We start from the raw sequence: 24,115 nt of genomic DNA, 5'->3' as shown, positions 1-24,115 counted from the left end.
TGGACACCACCAAGACTGTCTTGACTGGCACCAAAGACACCGTGTCCGCTGGGCTCACTGGAGCAATAGGTGTGGCTAAGGGGGCTGTCCAGACTGGCATGGACACCACCAAGACTGTCCTGTCTGGCACCAAAGACACTGTGTCCACTGGGCTCACTGGGGCTATGGGTGTGGCTAAGGGGGCTGTCCAGACTGGCATGGACACCACCAAGACTGTCTTGACTGGCACCAAAGACACTGTGTCCACTGGGCTCACTGGAGCAATGGGTGTGGCTAAGGGGGCTGTCCAGACTGGCATGGACACCACCAAGACCGTCTTGACTGGCACCAAAGACACCGTGTCCACTGGGCTCACTGGAGCCATGGGAGTGGCCAAGGGGGCTGTCCAGACTGGCATGGACACCACTAAGACCATCCTGACTGGCACCAAAGACACCATGTCCACTGGGCTCACTGGAGCAATGGGTGTGGCCAAAGGGGCTGTCCAGACTGGCATGGACACCACCAAGACTGTCTTGACTGGTGCCAAAGACACCATGTCCGCTGGGCTCACTGGAGCCATGGGAGTGGCCAAGGGGGCTGTTCAGACTGGCATGGACACCACCAAGACTGTCCTGACTGGCACCAAAGACACCATGTCCACTGGGCTCACTGGAGCCATGGGAGTGGCTAAGGGGGCTGTCCAGACTGGCATGGACACCACCAAGACTGTCCTGACTGGCACCAAAGACACTGTGTCCACTGGGCTCACTGGAGCAATGGGTGTGGCCAAGGGGGCTGTCCAGACTGGCATGGACACCACCAAGACTGTCCTGACTGGCACCAAAGACACCATGTCCACTGGGCTCACTGGAGCCATGGGAGTGGCTAAGGGGGCTGTCCAGACTGGCATGGACACCACCAAGACTGTCTTGACTGGTGCCAAAGACACCATGTCCACTGGGCTCACTGCTGCAGTGAACATGGCCAAGGGCACAGTCCAGACTGGCATGGACACCACCAAGACTGTCCTGACTGGCACCAAAGACACCGTGTCCACTGGGCTCACTGGAGCAATGGGTGTGGCCAAAGGGGCTGTCCAGACTGGCATGGACACCACCAAGACTGTCTTGACTGGTGCCAAAGACACCGTGTCCACTGGGCTCACTGGAGCCATGGGAGTGGCCAAGGGGGCTGTTCAGACTGGCATGGACACCACCAAGACTGTCCTGTCTGGCACCAAAGACACCATGTCCACTGGGCTCACTGGGGCCATGGGTGTGGCTAAGGGGGCTGTCCAGACTGGCATGGACACCACTAAGACTGTCCTGTCTGGCACCAAAGACACTGTGTCCACTGGGCTCACTGGAGCCATGGGAGTGGCCAAGGGGTCTGTCCAGACTGGCATGGACACCACCAAGACCATCTTGACCGGCACCAAAGACACCATGTCCACTGGGCTCACTGGAGCGATGGGTGTGGCCAAAGGAGCCGCCCAGACTGGCATGGACACCACCAAGACTGTCCTGACTAGCACCAAAGATATTGTGTCTACTTCAATCACTGGGGCAATGGGAGTGGCCAAGGGGGCTGTTCAGGTTGGCATGGACACCACCAAGTCCGTCTTGACTGGCACCAAAGATGTTCTGTCTACTTCAATTACTGGGGCAATGGGAGTGGCCAAGGGGGCTGTTCAGGTTGGCATGGACACCACCACGTCCATCTTGACTGGCACCAGAGATGTTCTGTCTACTTCAATTACTGGGGCAATGGGAGTGGCCAAGGGGGCTGTTCAGGTTGGCATGGACACCACCAAGTCCGTCTTGACTGGCACCAAAGATGTTCTGTCTACTTCAATCACTGGAGCAATGGATGTGGGCAAGGAGGCAGTCCAGATTGGCGTGGACACCACCAAGTCCATCTTGACTGGCACCAAAGAGGTTCTGTCTACTTCAATCACTGGAGCAATGGATGTGGGCAAGGAGGCCATCCAGACTGGCATGGACACTACCATGACCATCTTGACTGGCACCAAAGGTGCCATGTCCTCTGGGCTCAGCAGTGTAAGGCATGTGGCCCAAGAAGGTATGCACACTGGGGTGGGGATCATCCCAAACCTGTTACCTGATTCCAAGGCTGCCACCTCAGTTGGACTTGCCAGTTCCAGGGCCCCAGATGAAGGAGAACAAACCATCCCAAGCCCCACTCAGGCTCAGCTCAGCGACCATGGACCTCTGTCAACTGAGGCCATGTTCAGCCAAGAGGCCACCCTGGGCAAGGTAGATGCTGCTCCCAGGGCTACCGCTCATGGCCAGGAAGGAGCCCAGGGCTTTGGAGCACTCCGGGACGAGCTGGAGGAGCTGGGAGAGATCTTCCAGCCCATGAGCGCCAAGGAACAAGGTAAGGACAGCCTGGTCCCAGCTCCCAGGGCCACCGTTTTCTGTACACCCCCAGGTCCCTGATACCCGAGGGGCCTCTCGTGAGGACTGAGCAACCCCGTCTTCCCTTTCAGCTCAGCTGGCTGCTACCCAGCCCAGGCGGAGGGAGATCACAGCTGACCAAGGCAGCTACTTCATGCGTCTGGGTGACGTGGCCCCCGGCTTCCGCCAGCGGGCTTTCGAACATGCCCTCAGCCACCTGCAGCACAGCGAGTTCCAGGCACGGGATGCGCTGGCCCAGCTTGAGGATGTCTTCAGAGAGGTAAGCGCCTTGCCTTTTCCATGTTCCTCAGCTTCGGGCTGGGGACTGGACGGACACGCACTGAGCACCCAGCACGTGAGCACTCGGTCATGGGCCTACTCTCAAGGAGCTTGCCTCTCGGGAGGGGTGGGGGAGATGGGCACGTGACCCAATACTTGCAGCCAGTGAGGCTGCAGAGGAGACATGACAGTCATGCAGAAATGCACAGCAGGGCTGGGACATGTCCGTTTGGGTCACATCCTGTGCAAAGTTGGGATGACAAGGACAGACAGTGGCCTGAGAACAAGCTAGGTGTGTTCTGAGGAGCAGAAGGGTGCCCGGGATGGAGAGGGTAACGTGAAGGCAGGGGTGGACAGGGTAGAAGGAGCCATGCAATCTGGGTGGAGTTCAGTGATGCAAGAAAGGGGGCCCAATCAAGGGTGACTTTTTAAAAAAAATTTGGCATTGTTGCTGCCAGCGGCCTTTCTCTAGTTGTGGTGTTCAGGCTCCTCACTGTGGCAGCGTCTCTTGTTGCAGAGCGCAGGCTCAGTAGTTGCAGCATGTAGGCTCAGTAGTTGCAGCATGTGGGCTCAGTAGTTGCGGCCTGCGGGCTCCAGAGCCTGGTCTCATTAGTTGTAGCGCACAGGCTTAGTTGCTCCAAGGCATGTGGCATCTTCCAGGGTCAGGGATTGAACCTGTGTCCTCTGCATTGGCAGGCAGATTCTTAACCACTGGACCACCAGTGAAGTTCCTTGAAGGTGACATGAATGCCCCTGTGGAGACAGGCACCAGCCAGCAGGGTCGTGCTCTCTCACCGGCTCCCCTCACTCCCCAGCCCAGGCTTTCTCCCCCACATCACTGCCAACACTCACGCCAACTCTTCATGGGCGGTGGGGCTGATCTGCTGTGGTAGAAGTTAAGTGGCATCCCGTCCATGGTTGATGCAGACGGTGATGGAGCCCCAGTTCTGAGGACCTCCAGGTTCCCAAGCTCATAGGTCTTAAATGTTGAGCAGCCCCACCTACTCAGGTAGCAAGGAACCCAGCCCAGCTGTTTGAGTCAGGATCCCTAAGAGGGGCTCGGGCGCCTGTTTTCAATCAGCACCCAGGGGTCTGGTGAACCACATCTAAGGACCACTGCTCCAGCCCAGAGGGTCTCAACGGGGCAGTCCCGTCCCCAGGAAACACTGGGCCAAGCCTGGGAACGTCAGTGGCGGTCACTCGGCAGGACTCTTGGCATTGAGTGGGTGGAGGCAAGGGAGGCTGCTCCATACCCCACAGTGCCCAGGACTGCAAAGTGAAGATGGCCTGATCCAACAGAGGCTTTATTGAGGTGGATCGCTCTGGCTCCTGTGGGGAGGACAGGCCACAGGGGTCCAGGAATGGAGATGAGATGAGAGAGGAGGTTTGAGGAGCTGGGTTCTAGATGTATTTTCAGAGCAGAGCATCCAGGTTAGACACAGGAAGTGAGAGAGCCAAGACCCTTTAAGGCCTTGGAGACTTTCAGCAGGAGACACTTGGAATTGCTCTGGGTAGGTGGGTGATGGACATTATGGCCTAGTCTTTGACAGGGTAACCTACACATGAGCAGGAGCCCCTGATGGAGTCTACCGCTGGGGCGAGGGCTGGGAGGAGGAGGGACAGTTGAGGTGCATATTTGGTCCACTTGCTGACGTCTCAGGATGACAAGAAAGATTAGTCAATGGGGGTGGGGAGTTCCTATGTACCAAGGACCCAAAATACAAGGAGGAAACAGTCATGACAGAGGTCCAGCCCAAGAGGGGAATCAACACAGAAATTTCATAACTGGACAGTGATAGCCTCTGAGGAGGGAAACAGAGATCTGATGGAGAGGACCTGGGGCCCCAACACTGGGCCAGAGGAAGCACATTCCAGGCTGAGTGGGTGGCACGGGCAAAGGCCCTGGGGCAGCAGCACGCTGGACACGCTCAGGGACAAGGGGCCAGTGTGGCCGGAACAGAGCACCATGGGAGGGTAGCAGGAGGGGAGGTCACAGGCGCCTGGAGCTGGCCAGACAGCCATGGTGAAAAGCTTGGTTCCAAGGTCTCTGGGAGATGTTGGGGGGGGGGGGGGTGCTGAGCTGGGGTGACAGTGCCGCTGCCATCCTGCTCTCTGAGCGCCTGATAACCTCACAAGGCACCAGGATGATTGCCTCTTGACACACCACCCTCTGGCTCCAAAGCGTTCCCCCACGCCACAGGAAAGGTGGACATGAGATGCTGGGCCGGGGAAGGGCACCCTGAGTGTGTCAGAGGGGGTCCCCACTGAGAAGCCATCACATTTGTGCTGGGCTCTTGTTTTCCTAGATCGAGGAGGCCCAGCAGGCTCCGGTCAGGGATGCGAGCAGCCAAGCAGAGGAAGCCGCTGCTGGGGAAGTGAGTGCCTATCAGTGAGGGGCTGGCAGGCCCGCCCCTTGCCTCCAGCCCCACTCACCTCACTCCTTCTGTGCACAGGTGCCAGCCACTGGGGCTCTGTCCAGGGCCTGCGACCTCGTCCAGCAGCTCCATGTGGCCTACAGCCGCCTGGCCTCTGGCCTCCAGGGCCTCCCCACGGAGCTTCAGTGGCAGCTCCAGCAGGCGCGGCACAGCATCTGTGAGCTCTATGGCGTGGTCTCCTCGGCCACTACAGCGGCGGAGCTGCCAGTCAAGCGGCTGGCTGAGAGCCGCCAGGGTGTGGGCCAGGCATGGCGGGGCCTAGAGCAGGTGCTGCGGAGCGTGCAGCAAGGCCCTCCCCTTGGCTGGCTGGTGGGGCCCTTCGCCCTGCCCACTGACGGGCAGCTGCTGTAGGAGCCCCTCCCCTGCCCGGAACCAGCTCCAAGCCCACAAAGCTCTGGGTCCTGGAGTTCCACCACACCATGCACCGGGTGCCAGGCCTGTCTGTACCGCCCACCTGCCTCCCTGAGCACGAGCTCGGCTGGTCCTTATGGCCGAGGAACCCCAGGCAGCTAAGACCCCCAGTGGTGGGCCTTAGCCTGAAGACCTCAAGCAAGCGCTCAAGAAAGGGTATGGTGCCTGCCCAGAAAGTTCTCCACTCTGCACCCCGACTAGGGCCATTTTATCTTTTATAAACTCTGGGGGCCTTCCACCCCAGCCGGGGTCCTCTAGCCACCAGTTAGCAGGCAGCCTGCTCCTCCGTCCTGGGTTCCAAGCAGCTCCGTCCTTGTTCTGAAAGCACACGTCCAGCAGCTAACAGCGCACACCCCCAAATATACCAGAAGGCTGTAGTCCCGGGGCAGGTGGGCTCCCACTGCCTCTGCTGACCTTTGGGAGAGGTCAAGGGGCTTTGTGAAGGCAAAGCTGAAGCAACTGCCTCAACTGAGGGCCAGATGGTGCAGGTGGTGGTGGTGGGGAGAGAGTACATGTCCCCTCCTGATGCAGCCCACCCGCCAACAGCATCCCGGGTCACAGCTGATCACAGGGGTCCAGAGCTGATGGTCTGAGGCCCTGGGCCCACAAGCTGCCGATTAAGGAATAAAAGGAGGGACCCCAGGGAGCACATGACAGAAGGTGCTCGAGGGACTTCCCTTGAGGTCCCACAGTTTAGGTCTCCGGGCTTTCACTGCTGATGGTATGGGTTCGATCCCTGGACAGGGAACCAAGACCCCACAAGCTACGTGGTGTGGCCAAACCCTCCTCCACAGAACAAAAACATGTTTGACATGTGTTCAGGTCCTGGTCACATGCACCAGGCTGGAGGCCAGGGGCTGGGTTGGCAGCCACTGGATAGGCTTCCTTTCCAGCCATGCTTTCCTTGAGTCCTCAAGGCACCCTGGGAGGTGGGCTGCACACGGGAAGGTGGGGCCATGGAGGTCCAGTCCCCCCGATCCTGCTCCCCGGGGCCCAGGAGATGCTGGGAGAGCTGCTGACTGCCAGTAGCCTAAGCCTCGTCAAGCGCCCGCCTTGCAGATCCCATCACACCTGCATCCCCCCAGCTGGCCACCTCCCTGACAGAGGGCTCGAGATGGCCCCTCTTCTCAGAAATGATCGAGTGCTCTGAGCCCCGGACGAATGTGCCAGCTGTCCCCAGAGGATCACCACGTCTTCGGGAGCTGGCTGAGGCGGGACACTGGGACCAGTCTGGGACCTTCCCCAAGCCTTTCTTGCCTTTTTGCCCATCCCAGATGGCCATCAGAGGGGGTGACGCTGGAAACGGTGGTTCACAGAATCCGAGTTCAGCAACAGTCTCAAGTCCAGTCAAACCACAGTGGGGTGCCGGGCCCAGAAAGCAGAACCACGCCCTGGGCGCTAACCCACCAGGACAGAGGCTGGGCCACCAGCAGGACACACAACAGAGGCGACTGTTTATAGACAACTGCCCTGTGTAGGTGCTTGGGTGGGCCACACATACACAGACACACCACACACACACACCACCCACTATCCCCTTCCCTGGTCTAGAGAAGCACGCACACACACACCCACTACCCCCTTCCCTGGTCTAGAGAAACACACACACACACTACCCCCTTCCCTGGTCTAGAGAAGCGCACACACACACATACACACCACCCACCACCCCCTTCCCTGGTCTAGAGAAGCACACGCACACACGCACGCATGTGCACACACACACACATACACACACCCCTACCCACCCACTACCCCCTTCCCTGGTCTAGAGAAACACACACACACACACAACCCCTTTCCCTGGTCTAGAGAAGCACGTGCACACACGCACACACGCACGCACACACACACACACACACACACCCCTGCCCACCCTCTACCCCCTTCCCTGGTCTAGAGAAGCACACACACACACACACACACACACACACTACCCCCTTCCCTGGTCTAGAGAAGCTCAGAATGGAGGTGCCACTCGGCCCACGTCCACAGAGAGGCCTGCCCCCCAGGCCTTCACCCTCCGAATGTCAAGGACAACAGCCTGCAGCACCCCTCCTGGTATTTCGGGAAAGACCTCGCTCACCCCATCTCCCTGCCCCTCGTCAGCCCTGCAGGGCCATCGGCACCGTCAGAACCAAGTTCACATCTGCAACTAACAGTGACCTTGTGCTTTAAAACCCTCTGTCCCCGGACTGGCCCTTGACCACTACTTAGAAAACCAAGCCAATAAAAGTGACTTTTTTTTCATTATAAAAACCCTTTATAGTCATTTCATGTGGGTTGGAAACCACAGAAATTAGGCAAAAAAAAACCCAGGGGGACAAATACAAACAAACAGCACAGCGTCTCCCCAACAGTTCTCTGCTCTCTGGGCACCAGGAAGGAGCCAGGCCGGCCACTGGGTAGCTGCTCAGGACGGCAGGGCCTGGCCGCAGGCTGCCCGGCTCAGCTCTCCTCCTCGTCCAGGGACTCCGAGTCCATCCGCAGCCGCTCTCGGTCCAGCCACTCCTTCCTGGGCCCATCCAGGTCGGGGCCCTCCCTCATGGTGCTGGGGGAGAATGGTAGGGGCAGGGTAAGCAGGCCACCTGTCTGTCTGTCCCCTCCTACAGAGCCCAACTCGCTCCCCTTGCAGCCCCGCCACACACAGGCAGGCACCGTTGTTCCCCACAGCGGGGGTCAGGAGGAAGCCAGCCCACCCCCCACGCCAAGCCCAGGCTCAGGGCAGCTCTGAGTTCAGAGCTCCATCCATGGGGCTGGGGGATCAGCGTGCGGCACAGAAGTCCCTTTGGCCCGGACCCCACTGAGAGTGGCTCAGACACTGGGGTGCCTTCTCTGGAAATGGGCCCTGCAGCTGGGGTGACACTTACTCATTGTGTAGCAGGTCTTCGGAGGAGCCACCCCCCAGCCCCTCCTCCGAGTTCTGTACTTGCTCTGGCTCCTTGTCCTCGGTGCTCTCCCCTTTCTGGGACGCGGCCTCACCATTCACGGGAGCTGAGAGGTCTGTGGGAGAGAGGCTCATGGGTCACGGCAGGGGGCTACCATCAGGGACTCCAAAACCCTGTCTGAAGAGCGTGAGCCACATGCAAACCTCAAGGGCCCTCAACCTGTTTGTCTCTGCTTTCACCGTTCCACCCTTGAGCCACCAGACACACGGGGACAGCAGGCTGCGTGTGGGTCCTTCTCTAGCCAGCCCCAACCATGCAGCCTGAAGATGGGAGGGGCCGGTCAACTAACAGCCGGCAACACCAGGAAAAACCCTGCCATGGCCAGATCCAAGAGACACAGGAAAAACACAGCCTCACTGTTCCTGGGCAGCCTCGGCTCTGCCAACTCCCTGCCGATGCCCACCTGCCAGGCTGCTCCAAGCATCTCACCAGGCCCACCTGACCCCTCTGCTCCCGGAAGGCACGCCCTCCTGGCCCAGCAGCCTCGGTCCTTGCTCCTCTCAGCTCACCCGCTGCCCTCCCTCCTCCCAGACCTCCATGACCGCCTGCTCCAGTAACACTCGCAGCCTGGCGGCACACACATGGCCTCTCAGACTACCTGACTCTGAGGGTAGTGCCTGTGAGCGGCACAGGGGTGTGTGGCCCAAGCGCCGGCCACCTTGTGGACACAGCCAGCCTGCACAGCCAGTGCCAATGGATCATGTCCCCGGGCAGTCTGGGGGGAGCACCGGCCTATGCTCAGGGCCCTGCCAGCCACCCTGGTCCCTCCCTTGAGCTCCTCACCAGTGCTCGCCTCATCCTCCGCCCTCTCTGTGGGGGCCTCCTCTCCGGCCAGCACTTCCTCGGCCTTCTCCGCCTCAGCCCTCTCCTTCTCTGACCCAATTTTGGTCGCCTTCTGGATGGCCTCGATCTTTGGTCCCAGGACCCGAGACTTGAGCCGGGTGTAGACCTCCGCCGCCTTCTCCATCACTTCCTTGTTAGCCTTGTAGCGGCGGATCTGGCTCACCAAGAGGCCTGGCTCAGGAGGTGCAGCTGCCTCACCCCAGTCCCAACACCCGCCCTCATCACCAACCACCCCTGGTGGTGCCTCCCATGAGCAGGGCTTCCTCCTCGCTGACCACAGGCAGCCCAGCTCCCAGAGCAGGCCAATGCTCCCAGCCCCTTTGATCCCTTGGCCCTGCCATACCTTTTTCAACGTGGCCACAACATCCGTGTTCTTCTGAAGGATCTGTGAGGTCACCTGCAGGGTCCCTAGTTCCTCCAAGGCATTCAGACACCTCTTCACATCCTACAGGCGGAGAGAGCAGTCAGCAGCGTCAGCATCTAGTTGAGGGGGCTCCTGGGGCCCAAGAGGGTGGGGAGGGAAGGCCAAGTTACAGGAAGCCCAGAGCCCAGGACAGGGGAAGGACCAGGACTCACGTGGCACCACCTGGTGAAGGTGCAGAGAACTACGCCCAAGAGGCCAGGCTGGCCCTCATGGGGGGGCACCCACCCCGGGGGTAGCCTGGTTTTGCCTCAGGGTTCTGAGACCTCTCAGGAAACTCCAGCAGTCAGAGGATGGGGGACCTAGCCATGACCTCTATACCCCAAGGAAGGTCTCACCGGATTGTCAACCTTCAGGGCGAACTTGATCTCGCTGTGCAGCTTCTGTAGCTTCTCCTCCACAGAGGGCTCTGCAGGTAGGAGAGCAGGCAGCGCCGGGCCTGAGTGGAGTCCCCGTCGACAGGAGCCACTTGCTCTTCCAGGGCCGCCCCTTGTCCCTCCCGAAGACCCCAGGCTGCAGCCAGCGCTGTGCAGCCCCTCACCTTTCTTCTTCTCAACCTTCCGGTCTGGCGGGAACCCTTCTGACCGCTTCCGGGTCCGCTCCACCTTCACCGGCCTGTGGAGAGTCAGCCAAAGTCAGCCAAGCCCTTAGCGGGCCCCTGATCCATGTCCCCACCAGGGACCAGGGCCCACCCGATCCAGCTGAGGGCAGTGCCCGAGGGGACCAGAGAGATCAGTCCTTCCTCCATGAAGCAGATAACAATATATTTTTTTTTAAACAGGTGACTAAGGGTCAGTGGCTAGTTACATAAACCCCAGTGCATGAGTTACTAGAGGCTCTGATCTGACGCTAGGAAATGGTGGCAGACATGTTACTAGAGCTCCAATTCCACATCCTGCTCGGCAGTCTGGGCTGGGTCATCCTCTGCTGGCCGATCTCGGCGTCGTGGGGTAGGAGCAGCTTCTCTGGCCCCCACCCATCAGGTGCCAGGAGCCCCCAGTGTGACAGCCACAGGCGCCCCAGATACAGCTTGGCGCCCCGGGGACAGGGTTGCCCAGGGGAAGGCTCCTGCATACCCTGATGGAGTCCTGAGAACCAGACACTTCAACTGCTGCCGTCTCCAAAGCTGACTTTGGACCCCAGGGCCCTCCCCTGAGTTGTGCGGACCAGGGGGGCCGTGGGGGGGACAGCATGGGACCAGACCTGGCTCGTGGCTTTTCCTCAGAACGCCCCCTCTTCTCCTTCTGGCTGGGTCTCCTCGCAGGCTCTGTGCTCTGTGGCTGCAGCTTCTTAGCTGATTTCTTCACCTGCAGCAACCAGGGAACAAAAGGGGCTGGAGCAGCGGGCAAAGATACAGCTCAACACACCCTGCCACCACCTCCACCTGAATGGGAGCTGCTAGACCAGGTGGGGTGGACCTCATGTCCAGCCCATCCCCATGCAGAAGCTTCTCAGCCCTGGAAGGACTACCCAGCAGTGGGGGGCCCCACTGCATTCCTCTGGCTGAGCAGGACTCTTCCTATGCCAGGGCACTTGGCCCCCCTACTTTGTGACAAAAAGAGTGCTGGGAAGAAAACAGGGCATTGTTCCCCTCCACTGTCCCTAGAGTGGACTCCTAGGCTCACACCAAAAGGCAACGGGCCCGGAAGCTCTGATTCCTGGGCTCAGGCTGGCCTGTGAGAGCCATGAGGTGGGGAGCTGACAGTCACAAGACACCTCACTGCTCCCTCACTCACCCACAAGCCATCCCCCAACTCGGCAGTCAGAGGGCACCCACTCTATCTCTGCTCAGTCTTCCAGGGCTCCCACATAAACAAGTCCTCCAGAAGGCTACCAGGCCCTGCATGAGCTGCCCCATCCCCTGGCTGCCCTCCCGGCTCTCTCTCCCTGGCTCACTCTGCTCCAGACACACGAGTCTCCTCACTGTCCCTCCAGCACACCAGGTGCAGTCCTGCCCCCGGGCCTTTGCATGTGCTGTGCCTCTCTGCCTGAAAGCCCCTGCCCCAAGTATCTTCCCAAATCTCTCACTTCACTCCTTAATGTCAGCTGCCCACCTGCAGCCCATGAGGTCCATCCTATTTGAGATGGAAGCCCTGTCGCCCCAGTTGTCACCCTGCCCGCCCCCCAAGGCACTGACCCCTCCGGTGTCAGCTCATCAGCAGGGGGTTCCTGCATTTCCGGGCCGCCTTTGCTACCCCGTCTCTGGTCCCAGCACTCAGCCAGTGCTACACAGACGTACCTCTCTGTCCAGCTCGGCCTCAGGCTCCGAATCGGAGGACGACTGCGGGCCCCGACCCCGGCCCTTGCGGCCGCGCTTCTTGACCGGCTCGTCGTCGTCCTTGAGCTCGTCACCGCTGCTGCCCGCGCTGCCCCCAGGCGCCGCCTCCCCGCGCTCGCGCTCGCGCCTCCGCTCCTTCTCCTCCTTCTCCTGCTCTCTCAGCCGCCGCAGCTCCTCCTCCTGTTCCCTGCGCCGCCGCGCCTCCAGCTCGCGCCGCCGCTCCTCGTCCCGGCGCTTCCACTCGCTGATGCGGTCCACCTCATCGCTGTCGCTGAGGGCGCGCGCGGGCTGGTCAGCATGCCATCATGGGGCCTCGAGCCACACCCGCCCGCTGCCTGCGCCACCCCAGGGCCCTGCACCCACCTAGTGCTCCCCATCCAGGGCCCCGCACCCACCCGCCGCCTGCGCCCCTCCCAAGTCCCTGCACCCACCTGTCGCTGCTGGAGCTGGTGGGCGGCCGCTCAGGCTTAGGTTTCCGCCCACGGGGCTTGGGCGGAGGTTTCTCGGCTGCAGAAGAAAAGAGGAGTAAGCTCGCCCGCATCTGGGGAGGCGGGGTGTCATCTCTTGGAGGGCCTCCCCCAGCCCCACCCAGCCCCAGGCCCCACGCAGCAGCCCCAGCCAGCCTACCTGGTTTCCTGCCCCGTGGAGGCTTCTTGACTGACACTTCCGAGTCCGAGGAGGAAGAGGAGGAGGAGGCGGAGGACGATGACGGCGACCTCACTGGGGGCACCAGCTCGGCCTTGGCCGCGTCCGATTCTGCTTTAGAGTCCGAGTCTGATGCAGAGGGCACCTTCTGGAGGAGGCCGGGCAGGGTGAGAGTGGGGGGGGGGGGCACCCCTCCCCCAAATGGAGACCTTTCCTTCTGGCCCGGAACCAGGAAGCCCAGGCAGCAGCGATTCACCTGGTCAGGGTGTCTGCACCCCCCTGGACCACCCCCTCCTCTGCAGGAGACACACTGATTGAGACATACTGACACATACGCTCACACACAGACACACACACTTGTACAGACACACAACACACTTGTACACGTGCAGACAGGACACATGCTTTCACACACCTATGCAAATTCTATTGTACACATGAAACAACACACTCCAACATACATGCACACACTATATCATGTCCACACTCGTACACACACACTGGTACATGTGCACACCCAGACACTGTGCTTGTATATACATGCTTATACATACACAGGCCCTTGCACATGTGAGAACACAAACTGCTACATACACACTCACGCACACACCATACCCATATACACATATTCAGGCACACGCACACATACACACACATTCTCCCTCCTCTCTCTCTGACAGGGCCCCTAATAGCACCCTGGCCCATTCGACCCTAGCATCTCTCCCAAACGGGCTTCTAAGTCCCTCTCCAGGGAGCAGGGTAGCCTCCTCCGGGGAGATGCTCTGTGCACACTGTGCTTGGAAACCACAGAGCGAAGCCAGGAGTGAAGGTGAGGCAGATGTCAGTGGGCTCTGGGGTCACTCTGGGGCTATGGCCTCCCCTCCTCCAAAAAACAGACCACCCCTAACAGAGGGCCATGGCTGACCATGGAGAGATGCGCAAGCAATCTTCCCAGGCCACCATGTGGGAAGGAAACAAAACCAAACCTCTGTACCTTTTTCTTCCGTCCTGGAAGGGGGCCCCGCCGCGGGGCCCGGACAATAGCCTTCTTCTCAGGGGTGAAGTCCTGGGTGGAGAGAGGGAGCCAGACATGGGGTCCACAGGCAGCAGGCCCACATGCGGCCCCACCTGAGCATCCGTCCCCTGTGCTCTCGCTCTGGCCAACTGCTCACCTGGTCACTGGTCTTCTCTGACTCGGAGGAGCTTTCTGAGTTCTCCTCCTCAGATGGAGACATGCTGGCTTGATCCAGGTCGCTGGAGGCCTTTCGAGTTCGTTTTGAGACCGACATCTAAAAGGGGAGCAGCCCAAATGGATCAGCAAATGAGAAAGGCCTTGTGCTTGATGGAGCACCCATAGCCCAGGAAGCTTTTGGAGGGGGAGGAACCCCTTTGAGAATCTGATAAAAACCAGGTATACTGAACCTAGACGATGCTCAGTGAGAGAAGCCAGTCACAGAGGACAAATACGACCCAATTCCACTCATGAAAAATTCCTCAAGGACTCAAACACATAGAGACCTGGCAAAAAGACACAGACCATCCCCCTTCCCTGCCCCTGCAGGGAAGGTCTCCATGGGGAAAGCACACCAAAAATGAGCTAGGGTACTGGGTGAACAATGAAAGAGGTTAAGTGTCTCCCTAGTATGGGGGAAAAGGAACTGTAATAATGACATTCATTTAATGCAAAGATGAAAGGAAAAAATAAAACCTGAATACATATTAACCTACAAATTCTGGTTTCTCTCTAAGGGGCAGGATGGGAGGAGGACATTTGACATATTTCTGTTAACTCCTCCAACAAATGTAAACAGAAACAACTGAGACTTTTAAAGAAACAGTGCCAAGTGGAGAAGCCAAAGGTCCAATACTCTTAACAATATGTTGGTCAGAATTCATCCATATCAGAGATTACTTCTCAACCACTGAAGATTGCCAGTCTGTGCTTTACACACACACACACTTGATCACACTCAAGAGCACACAGAAACACAGCAGAATGCTTCCAGTCCTTTGGCACAAAACCCCCCTCAGAGAATTTGGGCGTTTTTCACTCACTGCTTTATGCTTTTCATACCTTTTATCTACAATGATCATGGCTTATTGTGATACTTGGAACCAAATATTATTTTAAAAAATCATTAAAAAGGGCCTTCCCTGGCGGTCCAGTGGTTAAGACTCTGCACTTCCACTGCAGGGGGCACGGGTTTGATCCCTGGTTGGGGGACTAAGATCCCGCATGCTGTGTGGCAAGGGCAATAAATAAAAGAATGCCTCTCTCCATCAAAAGAATTTGCTGTTAGATCCTAATCCTTTCACTCTGCACCCGGATATTCAGAAGCAGTCACAAGGCAGAGGAATGGGAGGAAGGAAGGAAAGAGAATACATCCAAAAGAATTTAAAACTCACGTCCATGCAAACTCTTGTATATGAATGAATGTTCACAGCTGTGTTATCTGTGATGGTCCCCCAGTGGAAACATCCCAAATGGCCAGAAACAGATGATGGATAAACAAATGTGGTCCCTCCACACCTGGGAGCATCTCTCAGCCATGCAAAGGAGAGAAGCCCTGACATTCATTACCACGTGGTCGGAGCCTTAGAACACGGTGCTCAGGGAGAGCAGCAGACACAGGACACACAGGGTGTGACTCCACTGCTGGAAACGTCCAGAACAGGCAGATCCACAGACAGACAGAGTGGGGTCGTGGTTACTAGGGGCTGTGGGTAGGGACATGGGGGACTGCCAAAGAGGATGGGGTTTCTTTTGGGGGTGATGGAAAGTTCTGGAACTGACAGAGGTGACGCTGTCACAACTTTGTGAATGTACTAAAAACCACAAGAAGGAAAGGCTGGGGAGGGAGAGGAGGCAGCCAGATGGTGCCTCTGAGGAAGAGGAAGGGCCCCAGCCCCAACAGGCAGGCATGCCCGCCCTGTCCCTACCTTCAAGGCCACAGCCTTCCGCTTGAGGCCGCTGTTGTCGCTGCTCTTGTCAGAGTCAGAGTCGCTCTCCATCCTGTCACTGGTGGCTGCAGCAGTCACGGCTGTGACGGCCACAACCCCCCGGTCCTCGTCATCCTCACTGCCACCTGCCTGGTCTGCTTCAGCAGCCTCACTGTCGGAGGAGCTCACCGGCTGGAGGGTGGGGGACAGAGACAGCAGGTCACCGCAGAGCTTGTCGCACGGACCGCACCCACCGGCCGGGTCTCGAGCGTCAGGATCCGGTCTGCTTGCTCTCCAAACGGGGGAACTGAGGCCCAGGGAGCTCCAAGGGCTGAGGCAGAGGGCGAGATGGACCCGTGAGTGCTGGGCACTCCAGGATCTGAGGGCAAACCCTGGGCCAGTGACGTAAGCCTCTGGGCCTCCGTTCCCACATCTGAGCTGTTGGGACAGGACTGCTTTGGTCTCACAGGGCTGTGGTCGGGTGAGACAGAGTGGCATCCTCAGGCCAGTGCCCAGACTGGTAGGAGGTCCGTGGAGGTTTGACTTTTGTAAAAAGTATTCCAAGTACTGATGAGGAGGAGACCGACCTAGGACAGGACCTCTGAGGTGAACTTCAAGGCACTTCTATTTCTGTTTTACGCAAAACATCAGTTCAGGCAGTAACAGCCAAGGAGACAGCAAACACAGACGGCACTGCCCCATGCTCACCGAGTGCTGGGCTCGTCTGTGAGCAGAGGCCAGGTGTCAGGCACTGTGCCAGGAGGATGGCACCACCCAGAGGAGAACAGGGTGCGGGCCCTGCCCCCGGGGAGCTTACAATCTAGTGGGGGACCAGCCACGGCCATTTCAAGAGACCCTTTCAACACTGCTGGTGGGAATGTAAACTGGTGCAGCCCACTACTGGAACCAGTATGAAGGATCCTCAAAAAAACTAAAAACAGAGTTGCCATAGGATCTAGCAATCCCACTCCTGGACTTATATCAAGAGGAAATTATAATTCAAAAATATACATGTGCCCCAATGTTCACTGCAGCACTATTTACAATAATAACCAAGATGTGAAAAACAACCTGTCCATTGATGGGTGAAAGGATAACGATGTGGCATATATATATACAAAGGAATACTTAGCCATAAAAAAGAATGAAATAATGCTATTTGCAGCAACATGGATAAGCTTAGAGATGACCATACTAAGTGAAGCAAGTCAGGAAGAAAAAGACAAGTACTATACGATATTGCTTATATGTGAAATCTATGAAATGGTGCAAAGGAACTTATTTATAAAAGAGAAATATAATCACAGATGTTAAAAATGAACTTATGATAATCATGGGGGAAGGGGAAGAGGAGGGATAAATTGGAAGATTGTGACTGACATGTACACACTGCTATATATAAAAGAGGCAACTAATGAAGACCTACTGCACAGCACAGGGAACTCTACACAACACTCTATAATCACTTAATGGGAAAAGAATCTAAAAGAGTAGATACATGTATATGCATAACCGATTCACTTTTCTGTACTCCTGAAACACAACATTGTGAGTCAAATATACTCCAATAAAAACTTTTTTAAAATAATGAAATATGACACAAATGAACATACCTATGAAACAGAAACAGACTCATAGACATAGAGAACAGGCTTGTGTTTGTCCAGGGGCGGGGGGATGAGAGAGGATTGGGAGGCTGGGATTAGCAGATGCAAACTACTATATATGGCTTCCCTGGTGGCTCAGACAGTAAAGCATCTGCCTACAATGCGGGAGACCCGGGTTCGACTCCTGGGTCGGGAAGATCCCCTGCAGAAGGAAATGGCATTCCACTCCAGCACTCTTGCCTGGAAAATCCCATGGATGAAGGAGCCTGATAGGCTACAGTCCATGGGGTTGCAAAGAGTCAGACACGATTGAGTGACTTCACTTTCATTGGACTTCCCTGGCGATCCAGTGGTTAGGACTCCGTGCTTTCTCTGCAAGGGTCATGGGTTCAGTCCCTGGTCAGGGATCTAAGATCCCACATGCCTCAAATAACAAAACAGCATACCAACAACAATAAGGTCCTACTGTATAGCAGAGGCATGAATGAAGCTCTCCTTAGGAACCAAAGAGGTGGGTGTGGCTGGGGTACAGGGAAGAGAAGAAAGTGGCAGGAGAGGGCACTTCCCTGGTGGTCCAGTGGCTAACACTCCGAGCTCCCAATGCAGGGGGCCCAGGCTCAATCCCTGGTTAGGGAACTAGACCCCATATCCAACAACTAAAGATCCCACATGCCAAAATACAGATTGAAGATCCCATGTGTGGCAACTAAGACCCAATGCAGCCAAATAAATATTAAAAAAAAAAAAAAAAAGAACATTGGGGGAAAAAACTAAAAAAGACCCTATTTCCTTGGTGTGATTATGGTCAGGGGTCACGCTAGTCGAGAAAAAAGCAAGGAATGAGAGTATGAGGAGAGTATGAGGGTGTGTGTGTGTGTGTGGCAGGGCCTCCAGGGTGATGGGAAACACCATAGAAGCTAGGAATTGGGAGCCAGAAGCAGTGAGGGTATGTAGCCGGGTGGCCAGAGGAGGGTGGAGGGCCCAAGTCAGGGCTGGACAGAGGCTGGTCAGTCTCCGGGCCTGCCTGCCTTGCCAGGACCCCACCAGCCTTGCACTACCCAGAAAAGCATTTCAGCCTAGGAGATGTGAGGCCTGGGTTTGAGTCCCAGTGCAGCACAAACCGGCTAGTGGGACGGGTCCCTTCATCTCCTCTTCTGCCAGGTCACAAAGAGGTATCATCTGGGATCCTAGGTCAGTGGTTCTCAGCCAGGGGTGATTCTGTCCCCCAGGGGGTATCTAGCAATGTCTAGAGACATTCGGATTATCAAGATGGTAGGGGAGGGGGGTCCTGGCATCAAGTGGGTGGGACCAGAGATGCTGCTCCATAGCCCACAGTGCCCAGGACGCCCCACAGAGTGACCAGCCGCAAAAGTATAACAGCCCTTGGTCCAGGTCTCACATTCTGGCTAGGTCCCTCTGGGCAATCCAGTGAATGCTCTGGGCTTCAGTGTGCTCAGCTATAAAGTGGGGAAGAGGCTGCCAACCTCCCACCTCCACAGCCCATCTCAGCTGGGACACAGCTAGAACCACTCTGAGACACCGTTTCCTACTTCCTGGCTTGGCGGTGGGACGTGGGAACAAGTCAGGCTGCACGCTCCTGGTGGGAGCACACCAAGTGAAGGCTATCGAAAAAAATGAAACTGTTCTCTGCATGACAAGGGGGACTGGTTGTGGGGAATAAGGCCAAGTGGAGCATTAGGGTTTCCAAAAAGGCAGCTATGCAGGGTGCTATGTGAACACAGAATTTTGGAAGGAAACAAGGAACTGGAGGCTGGGGCTACCTTACGAAGAAAGGGAGACAGAGTGGCTGCTCTTTTGTACTTTTCAGTCTTGTACAGGAGTCTGTACTCCCACCTGAAATGTAAAAATAAACTAAAAACGTATAGGATGAAAACACAGACTGCTGGGGCACCCTCAAAAAGCAGCACTTTCAGAAGACTGCTGTGGATGGGCCCCGGGAGAAGTGACAATGAGGGAGACGAAAAGCCTCGAGGTGCCCAGGCCTCAGCCCTAAACCACCACACCTAAACCTCTCAGGGTGGGGCCCTGGGATCCACATTTTGAAACCAATGTTCGCTTCGGAAGCACTGACAGGTCCGAGAACCAGACAGCAGTAATACGTTACCGCAACTTCTCAACTTGGGGAGTCTGTGCGGAGATGACTGAGTATCAGGGCCACACTATTTTCGAGTTTCATTTCCTCGAGGGCAGGCATCTATCTATTCTGTACTTTACAGGCTGAGGGTGTGTAATAAATACTAAATGGTGCAATGATTCACCAGGAGGTGAGAAGCTTAAGACAAGACTAACTAGAACTTGGGTCGGGGCCAGAAAAGGATCTCGTCAACTACCTGAAAGGATGTACAATCCCTTTACCCAAGTTGGGAACATGCAAAGCTGGGAGAAAGGCTGGCACCAACACAAGGGCAACATCCATCTCCCAGACTCTTCACAGGAGGTGAAGGTAAGACAGCACACACATGCAGGAAGGGTGGGCCTGCCAAACCTTCAGCAGAGGAGAGATCCACTGAATGGACTCCTGAGTTCTGGACAGTGAGCTCCCAGAAGACAGGAGGTGCGTCGGTTTCACCTGGGATTCCTGATCCCCAGCCTGGTCCGTGGCCCTCACGCCCCAGGGGTCTGTCTATACAGGAGGGTGGGCCAGGTTGGTGGGTGGACAGAGCCACAGGAGAGGCACATGAAGACCATCTTGAGACCCTGTGTTCTCAAGCAGGACCAGATGCTGCAGAGCTACACAGACCTTCATTCACAGAAACCAGACAGATCTCTGACTCCCGTTTCCCTGCTCACAGACGATGCCGGATGTCCATTTCTTCCCTAACAGCTGAGCTCTGAGCCCTGCAGTCAATTTGCTTAGTCTCTCGGCCAACCTAGAGCCCACAACTCCTGAGGCCAGGCCACCCCGCCACCCCCTCTGCATCACTCCCCCAAACACCCTGAGCGAGGCACCCATCCCCCACTTCGCCCTCAGCTTCCCATGACTTTTAAAAAAAAAAAAAAAAAAAAACAAATTTAACTTCAGCTTCTCTAAATTCCCTTTCTCCCCTGAATGTTCAGATGGTAATCTGGCACTCAGATGTTGTCTGTTGTCTCTGTGACTCTTAGGGTTTCTTTCCCACCTCAGCAAGAGTTCTCATTACACCCTTTTCCCGTGTCTGGAAACCTGGCAGTAAGGGGGGAAGGAAACGGTGTTATTCAAAGAAAAATATTTTTTTCCTTAGAAAACAAAAGGTTTCTTAGGAGCTCTCACAACACTGCTATACATTCAGGTTAATTCTAGAGCTGTGGGTCTGAGGGAAGCAGCGTGGGACCCTGCATGCCTCCACCTGACTCAGGGGACAGTTGGCAATTCATGCAGATATGTTTCGTTGGCACAACTGGGTAAAGGAGAAGCTAACGGCATCAAGGGGATGAGGGGCTGTGGATGCTTCCCCCTCCCCAATGGTACCCAGGACAGCCCCCTACAGAAAGCGACTGGGCCCCTAGATGTCAGTGGTGCCCAGTGGGAGGAGTCCTGGCCCAGAGGCTGCTCCTTTTTGATGGGACAAGCTAAGACAACCTCTGGTCCCTGGTGCATGAGTGCCCGCTGCCCTCTCCTGCACGGACTCACCAGAGGCATGCTAAGATCACCTCTCCTGCCTGGTGCACGCGTGCCCGCCACCTCCCCCGCCCCGACTTACAAGAGGTGCGCTAAGACCACCTCTGGTTCTGGGTGTACCCGTATGCCCGCCACCTCCCCAGGCAAAGACTCACTAGAGGCGCGCTGTAGCTGGCGTGGGGGTTGTTCTGGATCTCCCACAGGCCCTCATTGAAGCCTTTCCTCTTGTTGGGCTTCCCGTACTTGTCTTTACACTTGTCGTAGGGGAACAGGTCCTTGGGTCCCAGGAAGGCTCTGGAGAAAGGAAACGCAGGGCCAGGCCCTGTGAGCCAGGCCACCTTGGAGGCACCAGGTAGCAAGAAGCCGCCCCCCAGTGGGGGACACTTACGTTTCGTGTGTACCAAAGAAGAAGATGGGGTACTTGTTGGGCGGGGGCTTCACAGCACCGTCGGCGATGTCATCGATCTGTAGGAAGAGGCCAGTGAGGGGCCGGCTAGGGGGTGGGGAGCAGCTTCACCCAGTGACCCAGGAAACCCGTAAGAAATCGGCTGTTACTTGGAGAGAAGCATGCTGGGAGGAGGGGCCCTTTCAGGGAGGAAGACGCATCACCTTCTAATTAGGCCTCTGCCTTCTTCTGAGCAGCGCTCCCCACCACACACACTGCATACCTGTGTCGTCGTGCCCCCCCTCCCCCGCCCCTCCCCAGCTCTCTCTTTCCCCAAGGTGTTTCACCTGGGCAAAGCCAAAAGCTCTAAGCAGCCAGGGGGTGGGTCCAAGCCCAGCTTCTGTGAACTCCCAGGGCCCTCCCACGGGACCCCCTCCCCAAAAGAGGCGATCGGTGATCGGGCTCCCAGAGGCTGCAGCTGGCAGCTCCAAGGAGGCACAGGGTGGGGGGTGGGCTGCAGGAGACAGGCCCCGAGCATCCAGGAAGTCCCACCCTCTCCCTGCAGGCCCATGGGCTCCAGCAGTTGTCAGTCATCTCCCCACAGAAGGCTAGCAGCCCCTTCCCTTCCAATCAGGTGCTTGGAAGCTCTCTGGGCTTCGAGAGCCAGCTGAGGCAGTGGGGGAGTGGGGACGGGGGGTGGGGGAGGGGGGGCGGGGGACGGAGGAGAGGGAGAAACTGGTACTTTGGGAGGAAGGGAAGTGTCGGTAGTTTCATCACTCTGGTGCCCCCAAGAAAGTAAGCCCGAGCAAATCAGGTTAGAATGGGTTCTCTGGTCCCCATTAATTCCTTCCTGTCCTCTTCACAGCCTGGGGACAGTTGGAACCTTCCCTGTCCTCTACCCCAAACATCCTTCCTCAGTTCTCTGGGCTACTCTTCAAAGTCCTTGGGGCCCAGATGTCCATTGCAAGCATCACCAAACTACATCACCATGAAGACCAGCTGGCCAGGCCTTCCATGCCTGCTTCTGCTCTGACCTCACCCAGGACCTGCCTCTGAGCCTGAAGCCCAGACATCTTGGCAGCAGCACCACCAGCTATGGACCACTCTCAGCGCTGCCTGGTTAGTGGTCCTTGAGCCCACTCTTGGCATCTTATGGTGCAACCAAACACCCAGCCCTGGGCAATGCCTTTCTGCTTACTTCCACCCAGAGGTAGGCAGGGTTTGGCAGGGAGCACGGCTGGAATCTCCAGGCATCCCAGAGTACCTCCCAGGCCACTTCTGTTCCTGACGAACTTTCAGCTTCATCCTTCACCTGCTTCCCCCTCCAAACTGCTTCAGTCCTACTGCCTATTCCACTAACCCTGGTCCTGGGGTGACTTTGACTCAGGGATGACAATAACCTCGGGGCCCCTCCTCCACACCAGCCTGCCCCACAAACAGTGCCTGAAACTTCACTCTGGAAATCTGGGACTCCTGCTTAAGACTCCATCAGACCTGGACCCTTTGAATCATCTCTGGATCCCAGCTTCCTCCAAAGGGGATCCCCAGAGTCCTCTTGACCCAACCCCCTCCTCTAGCACTCTCTTTCCAGCCTGAGTACCAGTGGCTGGTCTCTGATTCAGGCCTCTCTCCATCCCAAGCCCTCCTCCCCACCCCCTACCCCCAAATCCATGCCCCAACCAGACTCCTCCACCAGGGTCTGGCAGGGGTGTCCTCCCAGGGCACAAGTGCCGAGGGTCCCCCAAACAAGTCTTACTCCAATCTCTGGTCTCTGATGCCTAATATTTTCAAATCAAGTCCCCCACAGCTCCAGCGACCTTGTAAACACAGCCCCCAGCCCTATTTCCAAGCACCAGCCCTCCTGAGCACGTCTCAACCTTGACCTTCAACTCTTCTCCCTTACTGGAACCCTTATCCCTAGACCCCTTCACATGTTTCTCCAGGACCCCCCTCAGAACTTGGCTTCTTCTTGTCCCGTCAAAGATGTCCTTCTCTCTGGGGCACCTCCTTCCCTTAGTTTGCTCTCTCCTCAAATCCCAAATTCCTCAACTTCCTTCACTGCCTTCAAACTTGAACCCTGGTCCGTCAAGCCCCAGGTCCCTCAACAACCATGTCCCTAGGCTCTGGGACCCCAGGCTCAGGACACCCCACATCCCCGGAGCTAGGGTTCCTCAGGCCCAAGTTCCCCCCACAGCCCAAGTGGGCGAATTCTTCAAGTCCAGGACGCTAACACCTCAGAGCTCAGGTTCGCCCACAACCACTGCGCGAGGGTCCTACAGGCTGGGGACCCCCACACCTCGAGGCAAGCGGATCCCCCAGGCCCAGGTCCCCCCAAACTCCGGGCGCGCGGGTTCCTCAGGCCCAGAGACCCCAGACCTCCAGTGTCCAAGTCTTTCAGGCCGTGGCCCCTACTGCCCCACCCCCCACCCCCCACTCTCCGTCGCCTGGCCCATATCCCTCGCGGCCTCACCCGGGCCGGCCAGTGCGGGTAGCCCTTCATCTTGGCGAACACCAAGTCCCCGGGCTTGAAGGCGTGCGGCATACTGGCGGCGGGAGGCCCAGGCCGCGGAGAGCGGCAGCAGCGGCAGCGGCAGCGGCTGCGGCTGAGGCGGCGGCAGCGGGAGGCAAAGCCGGGGGCGGGAGCAGGGCGTCGAGGGGGCGGGGGCGGTGGCCGGGGTAGCGAGTCGGAGCGTGTTTACTGGCCAGCACCCCGCAGGAAGTCCCGCCTTCCAGCCGTCACGGGCGGGCGACAACGTCGCTCAGAACCACGTGCGGGGATAGAGGCACAAGGAGACCAATGAGAAGAGGGGTTGGAGCAGAGCAAGTTAACGGGATTGGATAACGGGTAGATCCAAGGGGGCGTGACCAAGAGGCCTAATGGGTGGGGAAGGAGGTTATGGGAGGT

General features: G+C 57.3%; 2 protein-coding genes across 3 annotated transcripts in view; one reads left to right on the top strand and one right to left on the bottom strand.

Moving 5' to 3' along the window:
- PLIN4 (perilipin 4) overlaps positions 1–5,909 on the top strand; it is a 10,453-nt gene extending 4,544 nt beyond the window's left edge. The window contains exons 6-9 of one of the 2 annotated variants that reach the window (XM_040241997.1): positions 963–2,379; positions 2,492–2,679; positions 4,985–5,053; positions 5,132–5,909. In XM_040241997.1, coding sequence (XP_040097931.1) covers positions 963–2,379; positions 2,492–2,679; positions 4,985–5,053; positions 5,132–5,464 — 2,007 coding nt within the window. In that variant the 3' untranslated portion in view covers positions 5,465–5,909. Of the gene's footprint in view, positions 1–187; positions 2,380–2,491; positions 2,680–4,984; positions 5,054–5,131 lie in introns of both variants that reach the window. The other variant, XM_040241996.1, reaches the window with a different exon arrangement.
- Positions 5,910–7,754: 1,845 nt separating this feature from the next.
- On the bottom strand, positions 7,755–23,856 carry HDGFL2 (HDGF like 2). The gene is made up of 16 exons (XM_040241998.1): positions 23,681–23,856; positions 21,214–21,290; positions 20,981–21,119; positions 15,600–15,791; positions 13,832–13,948; positions 13,654–13,725; positions 12,642–12,807; positions 12,446–12,521; positions 11,976–12,285; positions 10,940–11,043; positions 10,278–10,351; positions 10,075–10,145; positions 9,659–9,760; positions 9,256–9,469; positions 8,395–8,527; positions 7,755–8,075 (listed from the first exon to the last, which is right to left on the bottom strand). The coding sequence occupies exons 1-16, from the start codon at positions 23,750–23,752 to the stop codon at positions 7,973–7,975; spliced, it is 2,022 nt and encodes a 673-aa protein (XP_040097932.1). The 5' UTR covers positions 23,753–23,856; the 3' UTR covers positions 7,755–7,972.
- Positions 23,857–24,115: the final 259 nt, after the last annotated feature.

This window comes from Oryx dammah, unplaced genomic scaffold, assembly GCF_014754425.2.
Source record: "Oryx dammah isolate SB20612 unplaced genomic scaffold, SCBI_Odam_1.1 HiC_scaffold_5, whole genome shotgun sequence".
Taxonomy (NCBI): domain Eukaryota; kingdom Metazoa; phylum Chordata; class Mammalia; order Artiodactyla; family Bovidae; genus Oryx; species Oryx dammah.
The sequence above is the reverse complement of the archived record's forward strand: the minus strand, read 5'-3'. Positions and strand labels throughout refer to the sequence as shown.